The sequence below is a fragment of the Eurypyga helias genome, unplaced genomic scaffold (genome assembly GCF_000690775.1).
Source record: "Eurypyga helias isolate BGI_N326 unplaced genomic scaffold, ASM69077v1 scaffold40582, whole genome shotgun sequence".
NCBI classification, from domain to species: domain Eukaryota; kingdom Metazoa; phylum Chordata; class Aves; order Eurypygiformes; family Eurypygidae; genus Eurypyga; species Eurypyga helias.
The window spans coordinates 2,643-16,213 of NW_010238593.1; the positions used below are offsets into that span (position 1 = coordinate 2,643).

The window sequence follows — 13,571 nt, forward strand, 5'->3', positions numbered from 1 at the left end:
CAGAGTGGCTTAAAATACCTGTGTGCAGTGTGCAAGGCAGGGTCCGTGGAACCTGCTCCTACATCTTCCTTCTCCAAGGAAAGGTGCTGTTCCTGCTGTGGGTAGAAACACAAGCTTGGTGGAATTCGTTCCTTCCTTCTTCCTGGGATCCTGCTTTTGAGCTTCATCCAGGACCTTGTGTTTGTTCTGATACATGTTTGTCACAAGATATGGAACAGTAAGTCTAAGGTCACAAGATATGGAACAGTAAGTCTAAGGCATAAATTCCTTATTATCATGAAGATTCTGAGCTCTTGAATCTTAAAGACTGTGCAGTAAATGAGAAGGATCTTTCCTCTGGTTTGATAGTGAAGTGTGTGAGCTGACACAGCCCTGTTGCCATGTTGGTGTGCTTTTTCCTGTCTCAGAAATCGAAGCAAGATATTGAAGATGAGGGACATGCGGCGTGTCAGAAGGATGGGATTGGTGGGAACGTCAAGTTGTGCCGTCTGCAGCCATTGCTGGAAGTCCCCATCCGAGAGGCTGAGGCGCAACCCTTCGAGGTGCTCATGCAGTTTCTGTATACGGACAAAATAAAATACCCTCGCAAAGGTAGGACAGCAGGAGGGAGAAAAAAACCCTGGCAACAGCAGAGCAAACATTTATTTTAATACAGAGGAGGGCTGGGTGTTTGCAGATGATCAGTCCTGCTCTAACCACTTAATTATTACCTGAGATTTAAAAAAAAAAATATTTCTGCGAGGGCGCACTAACAGTTTTTTCCTAATTATTTTCATACAACAAGGAAAAGCAGGTTCTTGATCTTTCCAAAAGGTGTAAAAAAAACCCTAAACAACCAACCAAACAGATTTGTATTATTTTGAACATCACAGCAGCCTGCCTGGAAGGAGCACGTATCCTCGGTTAGCTTATTCCCTTTTCCTGGTGGTGTTTTCTTCCATTGCAAACTGAGCCCACACGGAACGGCAGAACAAGCCAGCATTTATCATCTCTTCAAAATGCCAGTCCAAAGAATGCCTCAGGAAAGGAAAAATCCGTTTGATGCATTCACTGAAGATCCCTGAGTTATAAACACTTGCACCCTGGGAGGTAATAGCCAGAGTTCTCTCAGCTCCCACACAGCAAATCTTAACTCACGGCTGTGTTTGATGGGCTGTGGGAGTGAGACTGGATAGCCAGGGGAAACGTGGGGCTGGGAAGCTGCAGGTCATGTAAAGTGAGCTGTGTCTGTCCTAATGCTGGAAGCTTTGCTTCCATTTCAGTCCAGTATCTCTCCTTTCTATAAAAGGTAATTCTCAGGAAAACAGTAATTTCCACGCAGGTGTCCAGAGGCTTTCCCTGTGAGGTGGCCTGTCTCAGAGCAAGCCTGAATAATGGGGGTGAGGGAACCTTTGGTGTCTGCCAGCGTTGCCAGATCCCACTCTGAGCAGTTCCCTGATCCTCAGCGTACTCACTGCAGCGCAGGGTCAGACCAGAGAAGGGATTATCGGACGAGGGGGAATGGACTCAAGCTGCGCCAGGGGAGGTTTAGATTGGACGTAAGGAAGAAGTTCTTCACCGAAAGGGTTATCACGCTCTGGAACAGGCTGCCCAGGGAGGTGGTGGAGTCACCATCCCTGGATGTGTTTAAGAGACGGGTGGATGAGGTGCTGAGAGAGATGGTTTAGTGGCGGACAGATACGGTTGGACTGGATGATCTCTAAGGTCTTTTCCAACCCAGTGATTCTATTCTATGATTATCACACTGCTCTTCCCTTTGTTATAGGCTTCCCAGGCAGCTTGCTACCCTTCTCCCTGGCCAATCAGATGTTCTCCCTGGTGCTTACCTGTCTGCTAGGATCCTCCACTGGTCCTGTCCTGGCCATTTGTACTCCTCGTTGTTCTCTCAGTTCAGAGGGCAGCACCTTGGGGATCCATCCAGAGGCTGAGCTAATAGAATTGGGCACGCTTATCAAATGGGATTTTTCTGATTAGACACAGGGAAGGCACGTGACGTGCAAGAAGGCTTTTCTCTATCAAAAAGTAGTTATGGCAGATGGCTAGAGATCTCTTGTGAGGACAGCAAAGGCTGGGGAGGATTATTCCTTGAGTTGGTGTCCTGTGGCCCTGTTGCAGTGGCCCATGAGGGTCCCCGCTGCCCCTGTGTTACTTTAGCCGCCTTCTAGAGCAGCCTCAGGTCTGTACGCACAAGCACAGAGTGCTTTCGTAAGGGTCTCTGCCAACCAGGGAGCTGAGTGCTAAGACTGCATAAAAACCAAGGGCCTCAGGAGAGCTCTTAGCTGAGCACTTTAGAGAACTGGGCTGCTAGCTTCGCAGCTTGCTTCTGATTTTAGAGACTTTCCTTTCTTGTGAAGGTTTTAAAAAATTGTGATCCAGATTGTAACAAAATATTTTTTAAAAAAATCTTGTGGGGTGGCTCTTTCATGCCTCAATTTTTAGTATCAATTCAGATTTTGTCCAACCAGTGACAGAATTCTTGTCTCCATAAAAGTACTCCACTTGCTGCCCATTCTACCATTCCGAATGCTTGAGTTGATCTAAAAAGAAATACTTTGAGAAGAGTTTTCTCTTTTTGTTCTGAGCTCTCCAGCATTTTTATCTCTTGTAATTTCAGGTCACGTACAGGATGTGTTACTTATTATGGATGTATACAAACTAGCCTTAAACTTCAAGCTCTCTCGACTGGAACAGCTGTGCCTTCAGTATATCGAAGCATCTGTAGATCTGCAGAATGTGCTTATCGTGTGTGAAAATGCTAACAAGCTTCAGCTGGATCAGCTAAAGGTAATCTTGTTTTGCATACAAAGTAACTGATAAATTAAAAAAAAAAAAATCGATGTAATTAATGCTTTGCAAAAGCTATCAGCTTTTGCAAATTCAGTTCTTTCCTGTAATTTAGTTTCTTGAGTTATGTTAGAGTGGATTGACCTGAAGTTGCTCATGAATATTGTGTAGGGTTTTTTTCAATACATTTGATATTTTTGCATATCTGCCCTGCAGGAAGTGAAGGGCAGAGTGACTTGGCTCTGCCTTAGTTCTGTCTCACTGCAGCAAGATGGAAGCAGTGCATTTTCTGGTCCCACTGTTTTGTGCAGAGACTGTAACCAAGTTCTTTCACCTGGTTTGATGAAAAAAACTGAATTCTCAGGCCTTTGCTGTGAAAAAAAACATGTGTCTGTGTAGGGACAAGGGCTTTTAGGCCATTGCTGAAAGTCATGACAGACTCGATACCCCTGGGCTTCAGGCCGTGACTTGCTGTGATGGTCTGGCTCCCACCGACAGTGGCCAGAGCCGATTCTGCTTAAAGCTGCAGAGCAGCTCCTCCACCCAAGTCCCAGAGTGAGTGAGGTCGTGCAATGCCTATTGCACATCAGTTGGCCGGGTAGCTGGCGGGTGCAAGCAGCGTGGGGCTAGACAAACCAGTATGCACCAGCCCTTCCTCAGGCACTCTTCACATACTGGTACGGCAAAGGAAAGGCATCCAGGACAGCAGCAGAGTCGGCATAAAATATGTAAATGCTGGTGGTGTTTGGTGCACAGAGTCGTGATGCCATTAGCTCCCCAGAAACTCAAGCAAATACCTCAGCGTTGGTGAATCTAGTGCCACTAATTTTAGATCAGCCTGCCACCTCCATCTGCCATAGCCACCGGCAGGGTGACAGGGGCTCTTCCACACAGGGTCCTTTGGGTACGATCACCTGGAGCCGGCATCCTGTCTTCTCAAGTGTGTCTTGGTCCTCATGGGTAGGTGCCATCTGCAGAAGGCTGCTCTTCCTGGCATCCCTATTGTTTAAAACATTTTACAGATGGGTCCTGGATAGATCCCCGTGGATCCCAGGTGAAATAACCTGGCAGAAAATAGACAGCAATAATTATTCTTCAGGTGAATTTTGTACTCACCTTATGGTGTGCTGGTATAGGCTAGGGTTTTTGCTTATGCAGGTGTTCCTGCGGGAAAGCCTTGGTTCATACTGGCAAATAAAGTGCCATTTTTGCCCCTTTAACTGTTCAGCATTAGGTCTGGTTCATTTGTCACCTTTCCACCGCGTTGATTTTTCTAGCATGTTTGTTGTACAAGAACCTACAAGACTCTTTCAGACTGTTTGCAACCCCTGCAGAAGAGGTTACAGCAAAATCCACACAAGGAAATCCTGCAAACTATTTGTACACTTAATGAAGAGTATTAAGGTCTCTTCACCCTTCTAATTAACGTTTGGTATCTAGTTGTATAAAGAATAATTGTGGGATAGCAACCAGTCTGAGTTAACTCCAGGAGGTTTTTGGTGGCTCCTGAGATTCCTATTTTAGAAGGCTTCAGAGCAACTGGATGGAAGACAATCTTTTCCTTGTTATTATTTCTTAGTCAGGTTTTTCTAGGTTAATAGAATTGTCCTGAATTTCCTGTTCAAGTAGGAACCTGAACAGTCACTTAGCAAGAAAATCAGTGTTTGGTAGTTTCTGCTGCAGGATCCATGTGGCAGGCGGTAAGAAAAAGGTGGCTGTTCGCACATGTAACTTGGTAACGTTTCTGTGATGCTGTAGGCTGGCTTCATACAGCAAACTGTAATTTTTTTATTCTTTTTATTTTTTAAGGAACATTGCCTGAACTTTGTGGTGAAGGAATCACATTTTAATCAGGTAATAATGATGAAGGAGTTTGAGCATCTTTCTTCATCCCTCATAGTGGAGATTGTACGGAGAAAGCAGCAACCTCCTGTTCGAACACATTCCGATCAGCCTCTTGACATCGGTAACTTTTATGATTTGTAAAGTAATTAGTTGTGCTGTTTTTTCATAGCTAGTGGTTTGTTTAGTCTAGGAAACAGCCTAGGAAGTACATCAGTGCAGACCAGCTGTGCTCCAGTTGGTGTAACTGTGCTTAGGCTGTTTCCCAAACTGAGACAGGGCATGCTGTTTCTTTTTCCAGTAAGCTTCAGTCAGAACATTGTCCCCATCCAAAAACATGGAAGGTCAAGGAAGTCAAATACAAGGAAGTGTTAAATACAGTTGTGTTCATTTTGCAGTAAAATATCCTGATTCTGTTCACAGAGGGAAGAAGCTGGAGGAAGGGTATACACAATGATTCAAAGAAGGGCAGGGGCCATTCAGTTTAAGGGGGCTAGAAGGTAACTAAGCTGAGGGTTGACCTGCTCATAGGTTTTCACCAAAGAAGGAGCAGGAGTAAGGAAGGTCTTGTGAGTAAGCTACTGCTGACAAGGTAGACCTTACTGTGAGAGAGAGAGGGGAAGAGGAAAAAAATCATGGAAAAATTAACCAAGAAGGTGGTAGTGGAAGAAACTAAGAGAAGACTTTGAGAAGATAAATAATCTGTACTAACCGGTCATGCCTTTCGTTTTCGTTCTCTGGTTGTGCTGAAAGGAGGTGATTTGATTTACAATTATGTCACAGAATCCATCAAGGACTGATTTGGGACTAACCTTATTCAAGAGTATCATCCTGACCCCCCAAAAAAAAGGGATGTAATAATGAAATTTACTGAAACCATGAAATTCAGAGGCATTGCCAGTATTGATTTGGGATACTGCACAAAAAGAACTGGGGACTGGAGAAGAAGATGGGGAAGCCAGTCTGGGAAGGTCAAGAGGAAAGTCTTTGGCTGGCATTTGTCCCAGGGAGAATAGGGGTGCACCGTATGGGAATATGGCATAGCCAGCTTCTGTATCCAGAGCTGGAATAGTGCGAGAGACCCAAACATCCAAAAATTGAGAGATGAACTTTGAAAATATGAGCAGATTTGAATCAGACTTGAATGTGTTCTATTTCTCAGTTATTGTATACTTTCAAAGGTTAATTAAAATGTTGTATGAAAGAAGCCTTTATTGAAGATCTGGGAAGGCTTTTCTGTTAAAAGCCAAAATTTTATATTCCTGGTGGTTGGAAAGAGGGAGAAGAAAAAGGTGGGGAAAAGCCAGATTTCGTTACAGAGAACACCTTTCAGTGTGGCCACTGCTGGTGTTTGCTGTCAGCTGTTTGAACGCAGAGCTGCCAGGTTTGTTTCTGGGGTGGGCAGTAGGTAATAGATTGTGGTGGGGAAGGATGAAGCTCATTTTGCTCCAGGATTATGAGGAAGGGCCTGCCTGCCTTCAAGGGTCCCAAAGGAAAGAGGGGCTGGAGCGATTACTCAGGCATGCATTTGATTTATAGCACCAGGTCAGCTGGAACTCTCATGTCTTTAACTATTTCACTGTGTTACCTTTCAGGAACATCTTTAATTCAGGACATGAAGGCTTACCTAGAAGGAGCTGGGACTGAGTTCTGTGATATCATCCTTCTCTTAGACGGCCACCCACGGCCAGCCCACAAAGCAATCCTAGCAGCCCGCTCCAGGTCAGTCGCAGCTTACTAAAAATACTGACTGTGTAAAATCCAATGCTGTGCAGTCTCTGGGTCAGCTTTCTTTTGGTAGAAGACAGGGAAGAACTTTGTATCTGCATAAAGGGTAGGATGCAGCTTTGCTCAATGAGTGTAATAAGCCTTTAAGCAACAGTGATTAAATATCTTTTTCAATTTGATACCCAGCAGGGAAAGATAGGGGGAAACTAAAATTCTAGAGAATCACTCGAGGATGTATAAGAAGCTGCACTGCAAGACACAGAATCTGTAAAATCACAGGAAGGGAGAGTGAGCGTAAAGCATAAGGCTGATCAGTGAAGTGGAAAGCAGCAGATGTCCACTGGGGTCAGAAAGTCTTCTGGTGGTGAACGTCCGTTTTGAATCATGTGAAACTTAGCCCTCTTCTCACTTGCTGATACTTAAGACTGGGGGTGAATAAGCATAACAAAAAATGGTGCATAACAGACTAGATTGTTCCCATACTTCGTTGCAAAGGCAAGTAGTTCACCTTTCTGAAGATGGATACTGTTCTCCTCGTCTCCTGGGTGAGGCGGGTTTTTCATTCACTTTTGTGTTCTGTGACCTGCACCTTCATGTTCTGTAAGACATTATGTTCACAGAAAATTTCTCTTTCAAATACTGTCACCATTTTTTTTCCAGTCCCAGTAATAATATTCAGTATTAGTTGCTGTGGTATTTTACCAGCAGCATTTCACAGGTCTTTAAACAACCCTGCGGGATTGGCAGCCTGTAGATACCAAGGAAATTCATAATGCTTTAAGCTCTCTACTGGGTCTTATGCAAATCAGACAAAATCAAAGCACCATGTGTCCTAATTTTGAAGAAACAGAGACAAATTTCAGGTAGTGCCAATGGAAATTAGAGGGATTATGTTTGGAGTTCTCTCACAGGCAGACATATATGAATCAGTAATTTAGCGGTGGTTTTGCCCAGATTGTCACCAGAATTTGCTTCTTTGGAAGCTGCAGTGCTTAATAGCAGCCTTTGAACAATACTGGGCTAACCCGTCTGTCTGCAGAGTGTGTTACATCAGTTTTATTTCCTTTTCCAGTTACTTTGAAGCCATGTTCCGTTCCTTCATGCCAGAAGATGGACAAGTGAATATTTCTATAGGTGAAATGGTTCCCAGCAAGCAAGCATTTGAATCTATGCTTAGATACATCTATTATGGAGAAGTAAACATGCCTCCTGAAGACTCCCTGTATCCTTAAATCTAAAGTAACTAAGAATCAGTCTAAAGTGCATGTACAGCAGCTCCCCTTCCTTTTGCTCTAGAGTGCCAGGCACAACCTGGGAGGATTATTTTGTCAGGGCTGCATTAACAGGAACCACAATTTTAGCTTCTGTCATTGATTTGTATTTACAGTCAGGGCTCTTACCTTGCTTTATGTTTTTTTCCTTAATGATATTAACAGCTACCTCTTTGCTGCACCTTACTATTACGGCTTCTCCAACAACAGGCTGCAAGCCTACTGCAAGCAGAATCTAGAAATGAATGTCACTGTGGAGAATGTACTCCAGGTAATTGTCCCCAGGCAGCTTGAATTAGAGACACAGGAAGGTAAAAGTTTGGTCTCGTCAGGTGGGTGCCCCAAGCGCCAGGTTCACTGCGGCGCTTCCAGACTGACATCCACCGAGGGCACAAACCCAACACCAGTGGCCGTGGTGGTTAACATGTATGGAGCAGCACAGCCTTCAGCGCGTTGTTTCCTCATCTGCTTTTTGTATCACTAGCACTGAAGTGTCGAGCAGATCCTGCTTGACAGGATGTTCCTCCTGAGCTCCTCAGCCCCCATTGCAGACCAGTGTATCTGAAGGGTTTTTTAAGATGTACCATGTGCTCAGCATTCAGCTCCAAACCCTTTTTCGGTACACATCTGTACCAGGGCAAATCATAGAATCACAGGATGGTTTGGGTTGGAAGGGACCTTAAAGATCATCTAGTTCCAACCCCCCTGCCATGGGCAGGGACACCTTCCACTAGACCAGGTTGCTCAAAGCCTCATCCAGCCTGGCCTTGGACACTCCCAGGGATGGGGCATCCACCGCTTCTCTGGGCAACCTGTCCCAGTGCCTCACCACCCTATCCATGAAGAATTTCTTCCTGATATCTAATCTAAACCTCCCTGATTTCAATTTATACCCATTACCCCTTGTCCTATCACTACAGGCCCTTGTAAAAAGTCCTCTCCCAGCACCCTTGTAGCCCCCTTCAGATACTGGAAAGCTGCAATGAGGTCTCCTCGGAGCCTCCTCTTCTCCAGGCTGAACAAGCCCAATTCTTGCAGCCTTTCAATCAAATGGTGATGTGCAGGTCATGTTAGTCTTGTTTCATCAGTACTGCTGATGGGATCCAGCAATGAAGTTTAAGCTAACAAAACCCAATCTGTAGTAAGAAAGCCTACAAAGCCAGCTACTAGGTAGACAGCCTGAACCCACTGCAACGTGAGCAGAATCAGGTCCAGCGTTAACTGATCTTGGCTCTTGCCCATGCCAGTCTCACTGGGACACTTTGGGGAACCCAGCTCTGAAACAGATCTGCAGTTTCTTACTGGTTATCTCCAGAGGACTCCACCCAAGGCTTATTTTTTAATAGTTCAAAAAAGATTCAGAGTTGTAATGAAAAACAGAGATGTTTCCTGCGCTCAGAAGAATTACTTCCTCTGTACACCTGACCACGCAGAAGGAAAATCACATTGTTGCTTTTGCTCTAGATTTTAGAGGCAGCTGACAAGACCCAGGCCCTGGACATGAAGAGGCACTGCCTGCACATCATCGTTCACCAGTTCACCAAGGTTGGTTGCATCTTTTCTGGGACTTTTGAGAGCTGCTGTCCTCTGTCGCTGTGTTGGTTAAAGACACATTAATATAGGAATCCATTTCATTCTTCCTCGTGTGAGACAGCTGAGAGCTGCCTGCCCATCCCTGGCTCACAGGGATGCTAGGCACACATTTCACACGACAAATAAATGAAAGACTAGAGCAGCCTGGTCTGGAGATGTGAAGACCTTCAAAGCAGAAGTTACCCAGCGTTGCTTTCATTTCCACTTGTCCCAGCTGTTAATTTTGAACCATGCCATCGCTGGGTTCTCGCGTGTAGCGAGGTGGGTTTGTTATGTATGTAAAACTGAAAATGCCTAAAAAGCTTTGGGGGTGGAGCCAGCATCCAGGAATCACACCCCCAGTGCAGTCCCCAGCATGAGCTTACAGCCCCTGGCTGCATTGTAGGTATTTTCTTCTGGCCTCATGAATACTGCAGCGTGGCCCCACTTGAGCAGGGGGTGGAGAATGGTCCTGCCGCGGGTGATGGCTAGCCCGGGGGTTGGGACATCCCCTCAGGTTTGGGGACAGTGTATTATGGTCCCCGAGAGCTGAGATCTCACGGTCTCAGCTTCCCAGTGGAGGCCACAGGAGGACAAACAGGTGGGGGCGATTCTCACCAGAAAGTACTGGGGGAAACGAGCATTGCGACATGTCAGAAAGAGATTTGAACTGAAGGGCATTATTCAGTTGTGCTGGCTAACCAGAATACGTGGAAATGTTTTATATTTAAACTGTTGACTGTGAGAACAGTTGTCATCAAACTGTGGCTGGAAGACTGTCAAGCAGATGTGCACGAAAAATTGTAATTATGCAATGTTTTCCTTTGGCCTGAGAGGCTTCAGTGTGTGATTTTTGGCACGGCACTGGGTGACGGTATGCGTAGGCACGAACACTTGCCGTTCTGCTCCCTGGCAAGCCACAGGCTCTGAAGGGTGATTTGTTCTAGCTGCACAAGCCCGGGGGGTCAGCAAGGCTTGGGCAGGGCGGGTGTATGGCTGCTGTCATCTCCTGTTCTTCCCGCTCGATTACCGCAGTTCTCGGTTCGGGCTGTTGAGGAGTTTCCCCCGCAGTAAGAACATGGATTGAAGAGCTGTTCCCAGAGCTTTACTCGTTTGGGCAACGTGGTTTTAGGCTCTTGTGTGTCAGTGTTGTGCAAAAGCCCTAATAAACTTCTATTCTGAAGTGTTTGTACCGACACCCTGATCTGTTCCTCCGCAGTGCATGCCTCGGTGTGGGGGCAGGGTTCCCACTGGTGTTAAGGGGGTCTCTGTCCCTCGCAGTCCTCATGGGCCCTTATTTTGGATATATTACTTCAAGCACATGTTCTGAGCTCTTTCTGAAAGTGTACTCAGCAGTTTCCTTCCTGGGTTTCAAAAGATGCTTGGGACATCTTTATTCTTTATCACAGTCAAGCTGCTTCGAGTGAGGTGTTGTCTTTTATTAGAGCAGTTGATGCAGGTTGGGTAAGCAGACAGGCTTTTGGGCAGTCTGCCTGCAAGGCTGGGCATGTATGTTACTAACTCGAAAAAAGAGCCATTACTGGCTCATTACCGTGAGGTTGTGGAGAAGGAAGGAACGTGTAAAGCCCCTTTTTGATAACAGCTTCTGAACAGCCTAAGAGCGTGAGGTTTGCTGTGGGTTCTCATGGCTGGCGTGGCGGAGGTTTTGGTTGGCTCGTGCCGCGGTGGCCTGCTTTGGCTGCTGGAGGCGTGCTGGCAGAGCCAGCACGGACCCTACGCACGGCCTCTCGCCTTAGGAGCCGCAGGAGCGAAGAGGCAGGGCCTACGTCACCTTCTCGGTAGAAGCACACAGACTGCAAAGTTCAGGGCTGTGCTGATGCCCAATTTTGCTTTTTGGAGAGTGCTTAGCTGGCATCCATTAGCAATGAGCTGTCAATATAAACAGTAATTACGCTCCTTTCTCGGAGAGGCAGTGCTGGGCTCAGCATTTCTGATGTTCTCCGTTCTCACCCCCGCCACGCAGCAGGCTGGAATTGGGTGATCAGCGCAGGAAGTCGTGACTGGAGCCCCGTGGACCATCCTCTGTGGCCCAGCCTCCACGACTGCGGTTTCACACTGTGCCTGCCCAGCCTTTGATGGGCCTGACCGGCCTGTTTCATGGGGGGGCAGGGGTAAAACGGTGATACATCAGCTATGATTTGGGGAGGGGGTTCATTTCTTTCTGTTTTTTCTGTTCTGTTTTTCTTTTCCTTAAAGGTCTCCAAGTTGCCAAATCTCCGCTCCCTGAGTCAGCTCCTCCTCCTTGACATCATAGAGTCGTTAGCTAACCACATATCAGACAAGCAGTGTGCAGAGCTGGGCTCAGACATCTGACACGCTTTGGTAACCGAACTTTTCATTTGTTCCTCACACAACCGAGCACTTCATGGCTGACTCTCTTCTTGACCGTTCTGTACGGGGCTGCTCAGATGTCTGCACAGCATAGCAGGCGGCCACGAGGAGCACGGACAGCTGGCTTGTTCTTCTGTGGATTTGCTTGGTTTGTACCCCTGGAGAAGGGTTTGCTCTCTGTTACGCAAATGTAAAACTGAAGCCATTACAGGGATTAATTTATTTCACGTGGGTTTGGGAGTAACTAAGTTCAAAATCAAGCCCATTACTACTTTTATAATGTAAAATAAGGCAGTCATGAGTAAGAGAGTCATTAATACGTTGAAACACAATATTTAAAGAATACTATTTAAAGAACTTCAGCTGACACAGCCAGGGGCTGTAAGGGGAAGTCCGAGAAAACAAAACTGGAAAGAGAGCGCGTGGTGTTTGCAGCGAGGCTGACCGTTGGGCCAGAAAAAGTGACTTTTCAGAGACTGCATGGCATGGATTGAAAGATAAGCCCTTTGCAACTCCCTCGATTGCTGGGCTGCTGGAAGCCCAGACCTCTGCTCTGCAGCGGCTCAGACTAGGAGATTACAGCGGTCTCTTCTTACCATCAAATCCATTAATCCTGTCTCGCTAAGCCTTTCTAAATCAATTTATTAATAAAGAGTTAACATCTTCTCCTGGCATTTCATGACTGACTTGGCTTTCATTTTGGAAAAAATCAAGCAAAAAGAGCTCTGAGCTTGATGAAGGTCACTTTGTTAAAAATAGGTGTGCTACATCTTGGTATAATTTAACGCTGAAGTGTCTTTGTTAGTTGTTGCCCTTGCAGGAAGGTGAATGAAGGGAGAGCACCCTGCTCCGTTCAGAAGCAGCTGCTGTTCCCTCCCGGTTGCAGCTCCCCACAGTTCCCACACTGCAGCGGGGAGAGGGGCTTTACCTCTCCTGGCTGCTGGACACTGCAGCTTGGTGGGGGAGCGTTGGGGATCAGCTGGTGTCAGCGAAGCGTCTGCTCCCAGCCCTGCCAGGAGCCACCAAGGCTTGGTGGGGAGCTGGGGCAGCAGGAGTGACACAGAAGCTGGGAACCAAGATCTTGTCCTGCCTTAGCGGCAGCAGTTCCCAGAGGTAAAGCAGGTGGCAGTGCTGCCACGGTGCAGCTATCTGCTTGGCTCTTGAAATGGCAAGAGTTGGCTTGAGCTGGAGCAATGGAAGATCCCTCCTGGGAAGCCCAGCCCCTGTGTTTTCACCCCTGCAGCTATAATTTTAAGTCAGGCCAGTGCAGTGCTCCCGGTGCGGCGCGAGATGCGCGCTCCTGTCCGGCATCCTGCAGCGTCACGTCCACGTGCTGTGCGCTTCCGTGGGCCGAGGGCGTTGCAGTCTGTGCAACGCAGAATGCATCGTGTCGTTTGAGCCAAGGGAAGGGCTTTAGGGACCACTGATCTCTCTCAGCTGATGGCTTGCTCAGGTGAGTCAGACCAGAGGTGGCAGATGCATCTGAGAGCCAAGGGCTCATCTTCAGCTGGAGGGATTATTTCCGGGTGCCTCGCAGGTAATGAAGTCTCTTGTCAGAGGTCATGGTAGTTATGACAAGCTGCATCTTCCCTGGGAATCCAAAAGATCTGCACGTGTAGAAAGGTTATTATGCTACGACTTGTGAGAGCACTACCAGTGATTTTCAGCAGCGCTGGGTCAACTAGAGGACACCCGTATCCCAGCCGTGCACAGCCAGGGTCCCTCAGTAAGGCGGAACGGGCCGATTTCAGCCATGCCATAACCAGCCTCTTCAACGCCGTCTTCTCAAACTCTTTGGGGTTTGGAGTTGATTCCTGAGCCCATCAGCAGGGAAATGCGCAGTCTACACCCTCTGTGTACATCTACATCTGTGCTTTGGGGGTGGTTGGCTTAGCCCTGGCTCTGGTGACTAGCCAGGAGGCAGGGGAAGCACCAGGGCTGTCCCGGTGGGAACAGGCTAGCCTTCCCGTAGGATCAGGCAGATGCACAGCCCAAGAGGGATGGCCCTGCCAGCCCCACGGG

At 47.1% G+C, this 13,571-nt stretch overlaps 1 protein-coding gene across 1 annotated transcript in view; it reads left to right on the forward strand.

Annotated features, from left to right (window-relative positions):
• LZTR1 (leucine-zipper-like transcription regulator 1) overlaps positions 1–11,531 on the forward strand; it is a gene marked incomplete at its 5' end in the record, with an annotated part of 14,170 nt that extends 2,639 nt beyond the window's left edge. The window contains 8 exons of the mRNA XM_010147890.1: positions 408–591; positions 2,615–2,784; positions 4,594–4,750; positions 6,222–6,348; positions 7,427–7,576; positions 7,791–7,896; positions 9,090–9,170; positions 11,415–11,531. Of these exons, the coding sequence (XP_010146192.1) occupies positions 408–591; positions 2,615–2,784; positions 4,594–4,750; positions 6,222–6,348; positions 7,427–7,576; positions 7,791–7,896; positions 9,090–9,170; positions 11,415–11,531 (1,092 nt within the window). The remainder of the gene's footprint in view (positions 1–407; positions 592–2,614; positions 2,785–4,593; positions 4,751–6,221; positions 6,349–7,426; positions 7,577–7,790; positions 7,897–9,089; positions 9,171–11,414) is intronic.
• Between the last annotated feature and the right edge of the window lie 2,040 nt (positions 11,532–13,571).